Below are 18,759 nucleotides of genomic sequence, written 5' to 3' on the forward strand. Positions count from 1 at the left end.
CATCATGAGGAAGGCCGGTCTGGACAAGTCTTCAGCTGGAGTGAAGATTGCTGGAAAACGTATCAACAACCTTAGATATGCGGATGATACCACTTTAATGGCAGAAAGTGAAGTGGAACTCAAGAGACTTCTGATGCGCGTACAAGAAGAGAGTGAGAAGTTTGGGCTTAAACTGAACATTAAAAAGACGAAGATCATGGCGTCTTGCCCTATCAAGTCCTGGAGCATCAATGGACAAGAAGTGGAAGCTGTGACAGATTTTCTGTTCTTGGGCGCCAAGATTACCTCGGAAGGAGACTGCAGCCATGAAATTAGGAGACGCCTGCTTCTGGGAAAGAGAGCAATGGTTAGCCTTGACCGCCTAGTAAAGAGCAGAGACATTAGTCTGCCAACCAAGATCCGTATAACTCGTGCTATGGTCTTTCCAGTTGTGATGTATGGATGCGAGAGTTTGACTGTGAAAAAGGCTGACCGCCGAAGAATTGACGCGTTTGAATTGTGGTGCTGGCGAAGACTCTTAAGAGTTCCTTGGACTGCCAGAAAATCAAATCAGTTGATATTGTCGACCATAAACCCTGACTGCTCATTGGAGGGTCAAATTTTAAAGTTAAAGCTCAGCTACTTTGGTCATCTGATGAGAAGAGAGGAGTCGCTGGAGAAAGATTTGATGTTGGGAAAGGTTGAGGGTCGCCGGAGAAGGGGTAGGCAGCGAACGCGATGGTTAGATGGCATTCTCGAGGCATTGCAGATGAAGCTATGTGATGTTAAGAAGATAGTGAGAGACCGGAAAGCGTGGCGTGACATGGTCCATAGGGTCACGAAGAGTCGGACACGACTGAATGCCTGAACTGAACTGAAGCATGAAACCTCGCTTTTCCTTCTGCGTTGGAGAGCAAAAATGAATACTAAGAAGAGATGTTAACTCCGCACACAATTTGCGCAACAGAGCCAACGGACTCTGGGAGTGTAGTGCACGCGTACCGGTCGGTCGCAGTGGCAGAGGCACGGCAGGGGCTCCCGCCATGACGAGGCAATGGTGATGGCATGCCAGCCACATGTCTGTCAGCCGCCGCATGGCTGGACTCGAGCATTGGCGGCGACGGTGGCGACCCTCTAGATGGCCATTCATGATCTTGGAGGCCATGGGCCGTCGGTGCTAGTTTTTGTCGTCACCGCTAGATGATACGGCACGCGAACATGTAGCCGATTTAAACACATTTCGGCGCCGCCGCTCGAGTTTGGCCATGGCCGTTCATGACCTCCGAGATCCCCGCGCGCGAGGGTGTGATCTCGGAGGCTACAAGCCGTTGCCGATAGTTTTTGTTGCCGCTACTAAATGACGCGGCACGTGAACGGGCGGGCAATTTAAAACCCTTCTGCAGCGGGCAGTTCGAGTGATCGTTTCTTTTTTTCTTGATTTCGTTTCTTGATATATTTTTTTCCGGCTCCTTTACGCAATTTTCAAAGTTTTAATACAAAAAACTGCTTTGTTACAACCGATCTATGTCAAATTTTGAAATTTTTTTTAGTTATAAAAGAACTCCCACAGAAATAAACCATACATTAACCAAACTTTAATTTTAGTTTCGTTTTATCTGATATTTCACTATATCCGTGTTCATTATGCAAGGTTCGAGTGTACAATCACCGACTGATTTTTCGGACATGCTCGATTATTCGGACTGCTTCGCGGCACCATCATTCTTCCCATAGGCCGTAATGCATAACAAATACCTAAATTTCGGACACTTCGCAATCTCTCCTTTGATTTTTCGGACCCTCCTTGAGCCAACTCGATCGACAGCAGCTGCCTACACCGACACTGAATGAAGCATGAAGCACCATTTCCGTTTTGGAATGAGCTTCCTTACCGCCCTACGAGGTGGTGGTAGTGGCGGAGTCCGCACATCGTTGTTTTTGTGTGTTCCGGCACAATGGCTAGTTTCGGTCTCGCCTATTCAAATCTAGGTCAAATCCAGTAGCCGCTGGCCTGGTCGTCTCTTCTTCCTTTGTTCTTCGTGACGGCGTGCGGTGCAGTGTTCATTCTACTTGTGTAGCTTGTGTGTTGTGTACGCCTAGCAGTGAGACCAGTGAAGCATACGGAATGGCGCCAACATTGGGGCAGTCAGCGCCGGGGAATTTAGCTAAGAAGTGCGACAAATTCGCAACGGTGACAATGGCGAAGATCACCGTGATCCATCAAGTGCAGAACAGCCGCCTGCAGAGCAAAGTTGTCCGAGAGCTCGTCATCTCGAAGCAGACTGTTTTGGACTATATGAAGAACAAAATGAAGATTTTGAATGAATCATCGAAGTCTTCTTCAGTGCTAGATTTCAGAGGGCAGCCATCTGAAGCTCGAAGAAGCACTCCACATGTGGCTGTGTGCGACAGTTGCAAAGCGGGTCCCAGTGTCGGGCGATCTTCTGAAAAAAAAAAAAAAGGCGGAGGCCCTCACACTGCGAATGAACATCCAAGGCTTTAAGTTCAGAGATGGCTGGCTCCGTAATTTTAAGAAGAGCTACGACCTCACTTTTAAGATGTGCGGCGAGAGTGGTGCCGTGGACCAGACTCTTGCAGTCAATTACCGCTCCGACAGACTGAAGATGCTGCTGGACTAATTTTCGCCTGATGTCTTCAACTGTGACGAAAAAGTCCTTTTTTACAAGATGTTACCCGAGAGGACCCTGTCCATGACTAGCGACCCCTACCACGGCGGAAGGCATAGCAAAGACCGGGTCACAGTGATGTTCGGCAGCAATATGTCGGGAAATGAAAAGCTCCCGATTCTTGTGATCGGGAAATCAGAGCCCGAGATGCTCCAAGGGGGTCAAAACATTGCCTGTGTGGTATGAAGCCAACTCGAAGGCTTGGATTACGCAGCATCTTTTCGCTGCCTATGTACGCAAGCTGGACGGGAAATTGAAGGCCCAAAATCGCAAGGTGTTACTCTTTGTGAACAATTGTGGTGCACATGGCCACATTGATGACCTGGAATCCATTCAGTTGGAATTCCTGCCACCTAACACAACGAGCATGCTTCAACCCATAGACCAGGGTGTGATCAAAAATTTGAAGGTGCTATACAGAGCACGCTTGCTGAGCCACATGGTTCTGTGCATTGACGCTGGCAAGCAGTGTGCTGTAACTCTGCTGTCGGCGATCAGCATGCTTGCTGACGCCCGGAAGGCAGTGATGCCAGCCACACTCTGAAACTGCTTTCAGCATGCTGGATTTGTTGGAGTTGGTGAAGTGGATGCCGTGGCCCAGGATCTCCCGTCTGAAGTGCTTCCCACAGATGGCGAACATGTGCTGCAAGACTTGCGCAGTAGTGGCAGGGAGATCCCGGACGTAGTCACCTTTGAGAACTTTTCAAATGCCGACAGTGCAGCACTCACATGCGCGGAGATGGACTATGACGAGATAATTCGTTGGGCATCTGCTGTCCCACCTGACGACGAATCTGAGTCAGAGGACGACGCACCACCTGTTCCGCTGCCGTCGCACGCGGACCTTGTGAAAGCGGTGATGATGCTTTCAGCTGCCTACAGTGACAGCACGACCTTTTCCGAGATTCAAGCAGACCTGATTGCGCACAAACGGAGGAGCGTCCAGTAGTGTATTCATGATTGCTTCCAGCCAATTGCGGGGCCTGAATAAGTGCGTAGAAATAGTTTTTTTTTTCTAATTCTGTTTTTTTCAACTCTTGTTTATTCGAATTTTTCAGCGGTCCCTGTGAGGTTCGAATAATAGGTCGGCGGCTGTATTCAGCTACATATGCCCCCCTGTGTGAGCATACAAATGCCTACAGTGAAATAGCAAACAATACCAGAGCCTTTCCTTTTTGTGGCTAACGCTACACAAGCTCAAAATCATCCTCAATATATCCAATAGACTGAGAAATGTACTATCAGCAGCAAAATTTTACACAACGAGGGTTCTCTGAAAAACATTCACTGTAGTCTGCTCCATGACCTGGTCATGTGGTGTTATTACAAACAGGTCGAGCATGCACGCCCCGTCCTACCTTGACATATTTTAGACGAAGGGATCGTGCAACTGTGCTGCAATAGTTTCTTTTCCACACACTCACACCCTGTAAACTCTAGCTGTCGATAGTACATCATCACCTGAAAGTCTTAGAAGGCGCACATGAAGGAAAGGCTTACCCATCTCATTGAACATGAACTCCTGTTGGTACTCCTTGAGGAATTGGGAAGACCTTGCCTCATCCCAAAAGAGCGAGTAGACACGCTTTACGTCTTGTACAGTGACCTCTGTGCCCTGCAGAAACAAGAATAACAAATGCAAACGCTAGGCAAATTTACAGGCACTCGCCCTTTGATATTGGCATACAGTTAAACCTGGGCACAACAAAATTAAGAAGTATTTTTTTGTTACAATCTTGAAGTGAAGGCTCAAAGCAACAATGCGAAACAAAAACAAGCATCCAACAGCACTGGAAGGCTGATTCCTATCCCACCTTCCCTCCCGAAGTGAGCAACAAGAGTTGGCAGATCCTTCCAACTTTTTGATACCATGCGGTCATTTTATGTCGCACAACACATCCATAAATCGGTGCTGGACCACGGTACCTGCCAAGTTCCACATGCCGTAGGCTCACAATGCCGACAACGCGAGATTTTTTGTAGAATAGGGCTTCTGACGCTACTGCATTAACCCTTTGAGGGTTTTTGCCATAAATGTACAGTGGCGGGTTTTCGTCTCGCAAGGTATTTGCCGTACCTGTACGGTTTCAATCCTCCGTTTGAAATTTCGCGCCCTAATGACGATACATGCTCACTGGGAGGTGTTGCCACCTCCTAAGACTTACAAGAAGTGTTCAAAATTTATCGCGCTGCCTTCTTGTGAAGATAAACAGAAATGATCCCTAGCTGCAGCGTGCCGCCCAGTCTGCGGCAACGCTGCCCTTTCGCAGTTTCGGTTTCGCCGCCAGGTGATGATCCCAACGGAGGCACAAAACTTGATTTCTATCTTTATGGATACATCTGTGCAGGGGATAAACAGAACTGATTCCTAGCTGCTGCATGGTTTCAGCTCAGCCCCCCTTTGTGAAACTAGACTTTTATCTTTATGACCACTCCCCTGCAGGGGCCACAGAAGCCGATTTCCATCTTTATTTGGGCTGCTAGCTTGTTTATCATTGATGCTCACAAGGTATTTCTGCTCTCCTTATTTACTAAGTTTCCTCAGGTTCCTGAGTTTGCAGTGTCAAGCAACGCTGACTCTAAAATACAGTTCCTAGTATTTTTCTACAACTTTTCCTTGACTTTACCCATATTAAACTTTCACAATCTGCAATAAACTAATTTGACACCCTGGGAAAGATTTTTTCAAAAAAATTCGACCCTCAAAGGGTTAAAATAATAAATTATGTATCGAGATCACCTTGAAAATGTTTACTAAAATTAGAAAGACACTTGAGCCCCACCTTTAAGAGTATGTTGCAATAGTTGCAAGTGGTCATCTCTTACACACATACTCATTGCCCTACAGATACCAAGGCTGTTTCTTGGACCAGTTGATGGAGCTGGCTCATTTTGACAAAGCCTGAAGCGCAAAGACAGGAACATGAGAGAGACACAAGACACACAGCACTTTCACATCCCCGTCGTTCCTGCACTTCAGGCTTCGCCAAAATGAGCAAACTCTGCCAACTAGCCCAAGAAACACCCTTGCTGAACTTTATTTACCACAGCCAGACTAGAGGAGAGCATATAAGATAAACCATCACAACCATCACAACCACCACAAGACCAGCCAGGAAGGCACCTACCTCCTCTTACATGTCGGTAATCTCCGACTGGACAGCACTGTCTTAAGAAACAGGCTTTTAGCCTTGTGTCACTGGCCCTCTAAGCCATCTCCACTATCTCCAAACATGACAGCTATTGTTGCCAGAATAACGAGCAGCCAAGTGGTGGTGATGGACATGCACAGCTCATCGTGCACCATTTTTTTGCGATGTGTCCTCCCAATGCTCTTGAGCATGAATAAGCTGCTGCGATGCCACATGACTCGATGTTACAAAATCAAGCGCTGCAGACACTGCCGCCTTGGCCAATTAAAAGTGTCCACGACACTAGACCAAGAAGCGCTTGCACTGACTGCTGTCATCGTTGCTCTCAAGTGAGCTCATTTTACCACCCCGAAACTTCCACAAGGCTCGGCCAAATTTCAAGCAATGCAGCACTTACTAATACTAGATGCTAATACTAGCTAATAATAGTGAGTACTAGACGGTTGGAATGGCCAGTTATATCAAGGGCAACCACCACAACATCTAGAATTCCAAATTGCACACATTTCAATGGGAACAGCGTTGGGAAACTGGGGAACTTTATAACACTGAGCAGCTTGTTACATAGACATTTGCTACAACCAGGATTAAGGGGGACCCGGGTCTTTGCAGCCGAAAATCTGTCAGAAAATCGGATTTTCAATCTTCTCGTTTTCGCGATTCTGAGATCTTTCCGCAGCTATCTCCGAAGTTTCGTTGAAAAATATCGCCTAATTTGCGTGTTACAGCGTTCCAAAGACGAGAATCTGCGCGTATGGGCCTTTAAACTGAGGTCAAATCGCGCCGAAATTCGATCTCCCGCAGTTCGAGAAATACGCGATCCGCGGGCATAATCTTGGTGTCGTTCGAAAGATCGCGATTCAGGCCATTCCTATATCTCGGTTGGTGACCATGAGTGAGCCCAACGAAGCGGAAAACAAAGGAATAAAATTGCGGGAAACACGCCCTGCTATTGGACTCCCACCACACATGAGAAAAAGGCGAGCTTTGGTTGGCTGGCGGCGTCGACTGCTCGCGGTCCGGCGCCATTTTGAAAATGTCTCTCCTTTAGGCCTAGCCGGCCTAGCGCCGTTCCCTCATCGTAACCACAACGCGAAATGCGCAATATTGAGATTCGCGCTTCGTTATTAGCTTAAAAAAAAGTAGCGAGAGAAGATAAACGCGCCGGGGACGCTGCATCGCCGCATCTGGTTATCTTCAATCAATGACGAAGCGCCGACGAGTCCGCGATGGCCTGATAACGGCGTAGCATAACCGGTCGTGCTCAGTGCAATAGCGAGGAGCGACACGATCTGCCGCGTACGGAACCATGAGGGTGCAGATGAGCAAGTGCAGCTTTCAACGCCGGGATAGATCGCCCTGTGAGGCAGTGCCACGACCAGCCGCAGCGGCAGTCGCGAAGCAGCGTGCCGCGACACGCGGAACATAAAGAAGATTGCGCGGAATCCCAAATCTTGTCGAAATAAACTTTCTTCTGAATGCTACGCGGTGCAAGACGTGTAGCGGTCGCTTATCACTAGTTGTAGGCCGACTGCGTTTACTGCATGAACGTGAGAATGGCGATCGCGCGCCAGAACTTTGCACCAACTTTTGCGGAGATTACGATGCAAACGCACTCGTCTTGGTGGCGGCCTCCGGACCATGCGTTCGGTTCGCCGGAAATTTCATTCTTTGAGGGCGAATTATATCGATGGGAAATGATGCATTGGCATCAGGAGCTAGTCAGAAACAACTTTAATGAATTACTGTTAGCTTTGGTGCTTCAAAAATTTATCAGCACGTTTTTCCTCAATTTCTTAAAATCAAAATATTGAGGACGGTACTTGTTTGGAGGTGCGATATCTCTGGTTCTACTTATGATATTGCTATAATTCCTTTTGCACCAGAAAGGTAAACTCATGTACAGTGCAAAAATATAAATGAATTTGTGGTATTTCATGTGGAAAGATTTTAAAAATTTCATGTTTTCTGGAGTGTCAAGGTGGCTTTTTGGTCTCTGAACTTTGACACGCTGTAACTTTGGTTAAAATGGAACTAGGATATTCAATCTTGATTTTTGCATTCTCTGTGTGGTCTAAATTGATTTGATATGTCAGTTTTTATTATAGCTCCTGTAGTTTTACTGACAGCTCACCTCCAAACAAAGAACATAAAGTGCTCAATATCTTCAGAACTAAATGGCTTACATAACATTAATGTGCATATTTGAAATCAGCACAAAAAGCTGCATAAATGGTGCAACTTTCATCAAAATCTACCAGTAAATAAAGAATATTGTCTTAAGACCAGGGTGCCCCCTTAACTGTGCTATACTCGGATTCTGGTCACAGAGACACTGCTTACTGCTGTGGCTGCTGAGCACAAGGATATAATCAAATCCTGGCGATGGCAACTGTGTTCTCATGGAAGTAAAATGTAAAACAGCAATGGACTGTGCAATGCTGGTGCTCATTAAAAAAGAACAGAGGTTGGAACTAGTCCACATCCGTTCCCTACATCACACCTCTTACTCTTTTCTTTCACTTCCTCTTTCATCCCTTTCTTCATGGCACAATTACACAAGCACATCGGGAGTGAGACAGTTGGTGCAATTGTCCTCTGTTCTCGCAGGTAAAGTAATTGTGATAGTATCTCTTTAAGTTCTAAACACAGGGGAATCTGTTACCCACTGCTCCATACTTGCATCTCAGATTTGATTAACTGAATTAACTGTTCAGTTGTCAGTAATCACTTTGTGTGTCTTGTCAGGTACATTTACTCTTAATTAACTAGCCCAAATCAAAACTATAATTTAAGTCTTAAGAGGGCTCACCAACTCTAAGGTAACTTAGGTTTGACGTTTTTGTGTCTGTAGATGGCAGCACTAGCATCACAAAAAGGAGAATTCTATTTCACTCCAGGTGTGTAAATGCCACCGTGACACAAAATTATCAACCCTTTCACATACGCAAAACAGGACAGTTCGAGATTTGCCCTGGAAGGACCCTCATCTCAATACAGTCGAACCCGGATATATCGAATTTTGGTTATATTGAACTCACGGAATATCCCCTTGAAAATCACATGTAAAAGTATAGGAAAGCCGCGTCATATATCGAACTCAATTTCACCGGTCGTTCAATATATTGAACTCCGCACCACGCACTGGAAAGTGTTGGCCTCGGCCGTTTGCCACGTGACGTTTTCAAGCCACGCGCGGAAGAAATGAGAGGGGACAGTTCGGCTAGGGCAGCGCCACGCCCTATCCCCAAAGGCGCGCGCATCTGCGGTTATCGTTTCCCGCGGGCCAGCACGTGACATTTGCAAGCCATGTGCGTGAATGAACCAGAGAGAACCGGTGGGAACGAGAGGGGGAAAACGCAATAGAGCGAAGCGTAAGGGTGTGCCCATTCTTTTGCCAAGCTATCTCTCTCCTTCCTCTTTCCTGGCCTTCGTTCGCAGTAGCACGCACTACGCATGCGCCAAGCCAGTTCAGCCCGTTTTCAGACGGAACATCGGACGCTTTCTCCAGCGTATGTTGCGAACCGCGCTGACGTGGCTATGGCGCCTGCAGAAGTTACGAAGCGGCAGATCTTTTTTTTTCCCCTTTTTTTTTTTGCGTGAGTCGTTTGTTCTTATTGTTGTGCTGTACGCGCGGCATAGCGTAAGATATGGCGTCACGAAGTGGCTTTTTTTTTTTTTTTTTGCGGGAGTCATTTATTTTTGCATGTATGAATCAATGAAAGCACGCGGTCAGCTGCAATCATGACACCGGCTTTTAGCACTTTTCACTTCAAACAGCCTTTGCAGCTACTTTATCACGCTTTCCAATGATTTTGTGGCAGTAGACTACGCCCGCCCCAAGCGCAGCGTGATAAATCGAGAAAGGCTTATGCAATCAAGCCATCACGGGCAGTCTGCCAGCCAAGTTCGCTCCCCGCCGCAGCAGGAGCTATCAAAAGATAAACATGCCGCGACGTTATCGCTGCGCAGCATCTTGGTACGCTGCCAAGAAATGACCTGTGGATGAGACGACCGAAACGGAGTGCGACATGCAAGAGATAACGCTGGCGATTTCTGCCGCGGTGACACAGAAACCTTGTTTTGAGCTGCCGCGGTGGCTCGTACGGCGCAGTTCCAACAAGTTGGAAATTTTTCGCTCTGTCGCTGAGATCGCTTAACGCTTGCATGTGAGCGAGCTGTCCTTAACGCTTTTTTTTTTTTCCCCCCAATTCTCGAGTGCAAAAGTGGAGGGTGGGTTCATTATGCGAGTGAGTTGATTACGCGATAAATACGGTATCGTGTTTTCGCATCGTAAGTGCCGTCCCAAGCCGATTTCTGTATATTGACTTATCGATATATCGAACTATTTCACGATCCCCTTCGAATCGATATATCCGGGTTCGACTGTACAAGGTCAACGTTAGTGGTATCACACCCTATTCTGTTTAGTGTGGGAGCCTCTCCGACCATTGGATATTGTTAACAGGCAGATTTTTAAGAATGTGACAGTGATGTATCGTATCAGATTTCTTTCTGGCCTTTAGTACTCTGAAACAAGAGAACAATGCACCAGGAGAGAATGTCATGCTAATCTACTGGATGGGCTCGAGAAGTGCGAGCCCTGCACAACAATGGACGAGTATGCTGTACAGCGTGCGTTTTCCACAAATGGAATTTTTTTCGGTCTACGAAATGATGAATTGCAGGAAAATAATTATGTGCAGTGCTATAACAGAGACAACCTTGGCGAAGGGGCACTGCGCCCCCCACTGCACCAGCACCCTTCTGGGTGGCACAGCGCCCTCTGCTGACAGATAAATAACTCGTGTCCACTGCGCACGGCCACGTCGTCTGCTTGCCAAACCATTTCAGAGGATTGTTTACATGTACATGGTGCTTATTCTCCGTTTCTTGCCTGATCCACACTGCCCCCCCCCCCCCCCCCCCCCCATTACATTCCAAAAGAATAACAAAGCATGCTCGAGCAAATAATTGAACTAAGGGTTGCACAAGGTAACTGTGGAACTAGGAGAATGAAGGTTTCTGTAGAAAACTGTGTGCATTCTCCTTCACTTCCAAGACAAAACAGCCACATGTTAGCAGCGACATAGTGTACCTTTCTCCGCTTGCAGACCAGGTGTGCAGTGGTGATGAGCTGGATGGCGTACCGAAGAGTAGTCTCCATTGCAATCCTAGTCAGAACTGTTAACGCTTCGTCACTCATTTCAACATCCTCCTCCTCGCACCTGGAATGTTATTAGAAAAGCATTACAGCCCAGCCAAACACTCCAGCAGTGAAAGCAGAACAAACCCTACACTCTCGTACTGCACAAAAAGAGACAGCAAAGAGCCATGAAAAAGAAGGCCCATCACATCACTGTGGTAAGCCAGTCTGAGAGGAGGTATACAATGTGTTTTGGTGCCTATAGCACAGTGACACCCAAGAGAAGCCAGGATATTCAGCAGAATCATGCTCTACAATATACTGCCGCTATTATTACTGAATCTATATATGTCGCTGAAAAAGGAATTAGACATGGCCAACATGCATCGCAGGCTTGGAACACGAGGCTTTGTACAGTGCTCCATTACAAGAGTGATTGGTATCTCAAAACACGGTGGTATGATGTAATCATCAGTGAGAATACCATGCGTCGCCATGTAACGCCATGCTATGCTTTGCCAGGCAGTCTTGTTCCTCAGTTGCCCATCCTTGCTCAACGACACAAACAATGAGAGAGGGGGGGGGGGGAGTGAGGAAACGACTGAAAGAGGGAGGCACACACCTGATGCGCAGGATGTGCTTGACCTCTCGCTCCTGGTAAGGTTGGGTAGCAATGATGACGAGCCGGTCGAGCAGGTCAATGGGGATGCCATGGGGGCTCTGGTAGTTAGTGCCCCGAATGCGAGTAAGGCCTCGGTTGGTGGCCATCACCAGTACGGGAGCCAGGTCACTCTCCATGGCCCGGTTGAGGAAAGAGAAGCACTCCATGTCCAACATGTGAACCTCGTCCACAAAGAGCACGCCTGGCACGATGTCTGCCTTGCCCTCTTCGCGCCACTCCGCCACCTTGGCATTGATCTGCTCTCGCACCTCAGCCTTGATCTCACCCGTATCCCCTGTGAGCCGACAAAGGCATTTGTCACGAGTACTGACATGTGTCACAGGGGACATTTACCCCTCAATACTATAATGAATGAATGCAGATAGTACAAATTACTGGCCATGCTATGCTCTCCCTAAATACTTTTGACAAACGCGTAATTTTCAAATTGTATATGAAATGTGGTTCGCCCTAAAACAGGTATACTGTATCTAACACCTCAGCACTAAACAGTGGCTGCTCAGATGGGAGGCGACAGGCTTTACTGCACTAAACGACTGATTAGTGGTGGTGCAGCATGAGTTCACTCAAAAGTTCGCACTTTTACCTCGAACTGTAGTGTTCCTGCATCACACTCATGAACAATGTAATGTAATAAGAGCAACATGGAAGGTTGGAAGTTGCCTCTCGCAGCTGTCGTCGACGGCGCCTTGGAACAGCGGCGCAATTAGTTGTCAGCAATCGCAAAGGTGGTGACTGAGATATAATTCAATCTGATGTACCATTTTCCAAGCTGCACAGCTGTGATGCAGGGAAGACATCCTAGCTGATGTGCATGGTAGAACAAGAGCAAGACCCATAGTGTTTGCTACAGTAACAATGAAACTAAGAAAGACGCGTTTTTGTGAAGGAGATATGCATCCTGAGCACCGAATTAAAAGTATCCAAGATGTGTGTAACAAGTTTATGAGGCGGAACAGCCAAGCCTAGAAGGAGCATAACCGTATGCCAAAAGTTGCTCGAAGTATACGAAGGGAAACAGCATGTTTTTGCACTACCTGAACGACCTGAGGGCAAAACATTCCCTTCTGCTTTTTCAAATCGGGAATGGCGACCAGACTTCAGCCTGGTTAAGGGGAGATGCGGGTCGAAAAACGCGGGTTTTTTCGAAAATGACTGCTTTTTTGTTTTTACTTGTTTTGTCAAGTTTAGTATCTCTACTTTCACGAAAATAAAAATCAAAGCTGAGTTTAAACAGGAAATGGGCTGAAATTACGTTTAAAGAGCACACGGTGGCAGCTAAATGACCGAAAGTATGCTATCTTCGAGCGTCCCGCGGTCGGCATAGCGCAGTTGATCGCCGTTGCGGATCACGTGAGGAGATCAGCCAAGCCGCATTCTCCCAATCACCACAGTTGCCCGGCGTCTAAAACGCAAGCAATAATAAAAAAAAGCATGCCTACGTCGCGTTTTTCGAGCGCTGCGACTGGTTTTTAAATCACGTGGTACGAATCAAGCCTCGCCATTTGCCGCCGCGCGCGCGCATGTGGCGAAGCCTACTTGCTGGCTCCATGCTACGTCGAGGTGCGTTTCCGAGTGACGATCGTTCGGCAACTTTACCTTCGTCATGAATGAAGCACAATTGAACCAGCGCAGTCACCAAGGAGTGAAATACCGTTCTGTTCACAAATATAGAGGACGTTGGCGAAAATCGAAAGAGAAGGCTCGTCCAGTGACAACTCGACCTGTGGCAGTTAGGCCTAGTGGAACCGACGCCGATCCCTCCAGCGTTTCAGATGCCTCCGAGGAATTTGAAGCGGTGTTAGATTGTGCGAGTGCCTCGGAAAAAAAGATTGGGCATTTCTAAGGCGAGGAAATAGCCTGCGATGAGGCGTCATCTGTAGTTACTGACTTGACAGCGGTGAACGTTCTTGTGGGCGGCGCGATTTGCCCAAGCCAGCGTTCAGGACTTCCAGTATTCGGGAACCGGCCGCAGAGCGCAGACTCGCTTCGTTTCTTGAACTACTCTGTGAGAACTCTGCCTGCCCGCAATGTGTGCTTTCCACAACATACTGATTGCGGCGAGTTATGGCATGCAGGGATGCGAGCAAGGATGCGAGCAGAGATTGACAGCGGGAGCTCGGATGAAAGCTTCGCCGTGAACGTCAAAGCTGCTGTGTCGGCCTGTTTTATAGGAATTGGATATGAGCAGCTAGTGCGTTTTTCCTCAATTATTGGACTCCACAAGCCAATGCATCATAGCTTGGCACATCCAGAGAAATAACAATGCAGAAACAAATGTCCTTGAAGCTGACTGCGGAAGCGAACACACTGAAGAAAAAAAGCGCATGTCGAAGTCCACTCGCAAAAGTCATGAGAGAGCGACATATGCTGCAGGAAGTTTCTAGTGCCAGTGGCTGCTTTATGGACAATTTTCTTCTTTTGTTCCAAAGTTAAGCTTGATAGGAATTGAAGCCCTCTTTTTTAAATAAACATGCAATTTTAACTTCAAATGCATTTTTCTCAAAATGCAATTTTGGGCAATTTTCAGTGTTTGCCCTTCATGTTTTTGGTACTTCTGATGCTCATATCTGAATGAAATTTTGCACACATTTTCTCTGAGGTGTGAGGAGTGCCGTTATCTCTTTCAAGAATAAATACTGATCAAATATTTACAAAAAAAAAAAAATGATTACCACATGGTGATGTCTTGACAATGTAAACTTGCCAGGTTCAAATTTTTCACGTCATTAGCATATTTTATATGTACTTTATTATTAGTTTTTGGCACTCTACAGTTTATATGGATCAAAATGAGCCATCAACGATGTGTGTTTATGGAAGTTTAGTATGACAAAGAAGGGGGGCAAAAGAGTGTATATTTTACACACTGTCAGTGAACAGAACAAAAACTATGCAACTTACAGTAAAAGTAATTGCAGATTTGAAATCAGCATAAAAAACTGAATTATTAACCAGAGTTTCATAGCTCTAAGTCAAATATTAAAGAAAAAGTGTCTTCGAGTAGCATCTCCCCTTAAACATGCCTAGCAAGAGAACGGTGTCTGCAAAAAGGGAGCACCAGGTTGCCTTGCTAACCACAAGCAACATGCACAAACGCTTCATGGTGATGTGCAGCACGACCGATGGGCACAAGCTGGCACATTTTCTCCCGTTGACTCCGGTGAAGGAAAAGTTGTGCGCCCAAGGTTATCGTGAGGAATGAAACTGCCCTCCAGTGATTTTGTCTAGTGAGGCGCAGGCATTGTAGTGCATTGGTGAAGGTTATCACGCTGAACAGAAAGGTTTTTATAAGGAAACTGTCCTCCAGTGGTTTCGTCCACTGTAAGCACTTACGAATACTGGATGTGACTTGGTCATTTTTCCGGGCAGATTGACATTTATCCCTCAGCTGCTAAGCGCTAAACAAGCCATTCAAAGGCCACACTAGCGCATTCTACATTGAATCACTCCAGCAGGAAAGCCCGCAGACACCAAATTGGCGACTGAGGCGTGCTTCTCCGAGCCAAGTTGCCCTGTGGGTCAACGATGCGTGGTATGGACTACCAACCGACATAGCATCTGATCTCTAGAGCATTCCCCAAGTATGGCATCTCATCATCGCTTCTGACGACCAGCAGAAGCAATGGCTCAGATGATCGACACCAACATTCGCAAGTGACAACAAATTGTAAGTCATTTCATGTATGAATAAATGTCATTGAATGGCTCGGTCCTTTGAAAACTTATTGCCAAGTTATGGCTGCAGTGCGATTTAGAATCGACCTGTATTTGGGATATAACGCTTTCTTTGTGAAGGAGGTTTCCTGAGATAGAGGGTCGACATAATTCACGACATATAGCAATATGATAGAAACATCACTTGTAAACGGAATGCAAGAGGCGGCAAAGTTTGTTATTCTGAATGCCAGTTTCTCATACCAAGGTGGCTTTTTAGAGCGTTATCTCTACTCTTCGCACCGCAACTACCAAGGTTGCTTATTCACTCGGGCATTTGACCTTGTTTGACCGGGCATTTGAGAGACTCCGTAGTGGAGGGCTCCAGAAATTTTCACCCTTTGTTTCCAATGTTGTTCCCAAATTATTTGATTTGAGAATCAAACATATTGTATTCAGTTGACCAAAATTCAATATAGCTCACTACAAGCTTGCCATCAGTCAAGGGAACGGGAGACACAATAAGATCTTATTAATTTCCCCCTCATGAATAAGAAAATTTGGATAATTCGAAAGGGGAGCACAGTTCTGACCAGCAACCATGTAAACCTGTGGCATCAGGCACTCTTTAATTCGAACAGGCGGTCATATCGAGGCACAACCCACAAAGCCAACGATCATCCAAATAGACTTCCCTGAACACGATTTGCTTGGAACAGTAGTGCCCGCTCACGTTACCATGCGCAAAGACGATAAAAAATTCTTCACAGCTAAAATATAGGCCAGCAGCATAGTTTGTTTCGCTTCTCTTAAATTTACACCACCCATCACTGTCATCGCGTGCACATATCAGCCAATTGCGCGCTTCCGGACACTACTTTGCGTGTCACTGGTTCCTTAGTTCTATTTTGGGATGACCCCACGCTGTGCTAATACCTACGCACATTTCTCTCTCATACATCTACATGCTTCCCCCGCGTTTCAAGCATGCTGACCCTTTGCATTTTGAGGATGCTTCACTGCACCCAAAAAAAGTGCCAGGGCCATTTGCAAACAGATGCTACTATGTCGCACTGCAAAAGCAGCCGCCAAGGCACGACTGTTCTGTTCGACATTTCTGATAGTGTGCACTTGAAAAAATCGCAAAGCTGCGAGTGATACTTAGTTTTCATCTCAAATGTATACACATCCATATTCCAAAACGTTCATCAGATAAAATTACTGTGATGCAAAACAAGTTTTTTACGGACATTTGATTCCCTAAAAGGCTTTGCATATGTTTAGCTCTGCTGAACAAAGTTTGATATTTCAACTATTCGATACTCCAGTCGAGTTAATATTACCAGTATTAACTGCTTCGCTGGAGCTTGGCTGCTCAGTCTCGCCATGAATAAGGTGCGTGCCGGTCAGAGTGCGTTACCACTTCGGCGCAGGCTGATGTGTAGTCATGTTTAACGGAGCTGATGCTTTGATATATAGGTTTAACCTGGATAAGCCTCCGCATTTTTTTTTATGCTCGTGAAATTTTTGGGGTGTTCAAGTACCTTTTAGACCCTTTTCCACATGGTCCCACAGAATCCGAAAAATCAGTAAGAGACTATGCTCCTGAATCACAGGTTATGTGCCTGTGGCCACCTCCCCTTGTGAGTCCTACTTTACTATCATGTTTAAAAGCCAGTCGTTGACTTCCCACCTTGCGTTTTTTTTAAGCAATTCAATACCATTAAAAGCCTTGTTGAAAAAACAATGCAGCAGCTTTAAAATATTTGGTAACTGGATGGCGAGAGGTAATGTCCCCAGACCGGAAGTGATAATACATTTTGATGTACAATTCATCATTGAATTCATGTCACCACTTTTAGACATTTTCGAGGGAAACATCTAAGCACCTCTCTCCTCCAACTTCTTTCAAGGTGTGCGGACCAAGCACGATATGTAATTTGCGATAACTCACTATAGCATCCACTCAGTATGAAGCATGCATCCCATTTCCCGAATAAGTCAATAGCACACTAATTTTCTCATGTGCCTAAGTGCACATCGTGCTTCTTGTAGCAAGTCATGATAACGTTCACACGATGATCTGGTCTCTGAAGAACACAACCAACAATTTCACTGAACCAGTGCCTTCATACACTGGCTGTCCCCAGTAGAACACAGGCAGACTTGGTCACCTGAAGTTGTATCCCGTAGAGAGAACCCTTTCCTAGCTTGCACTAACTGTTTATGTAACCACAGACAACACACACTCAAGAAAGCTCAATCTCCAGCCCAAATCAACTTTGCCCTGAGCAACTTCGATCGCACCCTCCCTCGTTAGCAATCACTTCAAAGAGAAATGGGAAGGATGCTCACCAGAGAAAAGTGCAAGAAATCCGTGAGTGCGACTGTTGATAACATCGATCTCATGAAGGGTGACAGTGTGCACCACTTCCTTCCGCTTCTGCAGCTCACCCTCTGGGCACTGAACAAATTTCGTCTGTGGCCCCATGGCATCGTAGTCACGAGCACGCGTGAAGGAACGGCCCAGTTTGGTTATCTTTCCCGTTGCCTTGTCAATGGTTATGATATCACTGAAAGCACGGACAGGAGAGAAAGCATGACAAGTCATCACTTGCAGTGGTGGTTAGGAACGATGCAATGTGCCAAAAGAATGTTGTAACATGTCTGCTCGATCTAAGGAATTCAGCCTGCCATTGCTGAAGCTAAACTCAATGCAACATTCAGGCCACTTACCCTGCCTGCACTTTTTCCTTGGTGAGAGACTCTATCATTTTCTGACCCAAGTCATAAATGGTTTCCATTTCTGTAGTCTTCAGAGTGAGCTTTCCCACTTTGGCACCCTGCACAAAACCAAAGCAAAGCATTCAGTACTTACGACGGAAAAGAGAAGAAAAAAAACAACATTGGTACGTCAAAGCACTTACGGTTCCCGTCGCTGGCCTGTCAATCTGTATCTCGACAACTTCTCCTTCAATAATCTCAGTTTCTTCCCTGAAGAAAAAAAATAATAAACAAAAACAATGACGAAGAGATGACCAGCTACAAATGAAATCAAGCAGCAAGCCATCTGACCACACAAAACATGAAAATATTATATTTTGTTTATAAAGTCCTTCACCTGCAACAGAGCCTCTCTAGTCAGAAGGTTTGTTCGGTTCATGCACAGTTCACAGCACCGAATACATCAGTTCATGGCGTACTGCATCACAGCTCTACATTCTGCTGTGCACAACCACCAATGACGAAAGTATAGTTTCAATGAAAAAAAAAAAAAAACACAGGACGAACAAAGGAGACTGAGACAGGTCGAATGCTGAAAATATGCATTCATCGTACCAAGACCAACTACTAACCCATCTTTCCACGTTAACAACCACACACAACACACTCAAGTCCTGAACTGCATCGTATGCAGGAATAGTGCCAACCAATAATTTTGGTACTTATTAAAAC

The 18,759-nt window shown here is 46.1% G+C and overlaps 1 protein-coding gene across 1 annotated transcript in view; it reads right to left on the reverse strand.

Moving 5' to 3' along the window:
- Positions 1-18,759, reverse strand: part of rept (RuvB-like helicase 2 rept) — a 29,110-nt gene that overhangs the window by 5,906 nt on the left and 4,445 nt on the right. The window contains exons 5-10 of the mRNA XM_084600972.1: positions 18,231-18,297; positions 18,040-18,146; positions 17,659-17,876; positions 11,587-11,920; positions 10,917-11,046; positions 4,167-4,281 (exon numbers count right to left, since the gene is read on the reverse strand). Coding sequence (XP_084457098.1) covers positions 4,167-4,281; positions 10,917-11,046; positions 11,587-11,920; positions 17,659-17,876; positions 18,040-18,146; positions 18,231-18,297 — 971 coding nt within the window. The remainder of the gene's footprint in view (positions 1-4,166; positions 4,282-10,916; positions 11,047-11,586; positions 11,921-17,658; positions 17,877-18,039; positions 18,147-18,230; positions 18,298-18,759) is intronic.

The sequence above is a fragment of the Amblyomma maculatum genome, chromosome 4 (assembly GCF_055883805.1).
Source record: "Amblyomma maculatum isolate TAMU_Amacu chromosome 4, ASM5588380v1, whole genome shotgun sequence".
In the NCBI taxonomy this organism is placed as follows: Eukaryota; Metazoa; Arthropoda; class Arachnida; order Ixodida; family Ixodidae; genus Amblyomma; species Amblyomma maculatum.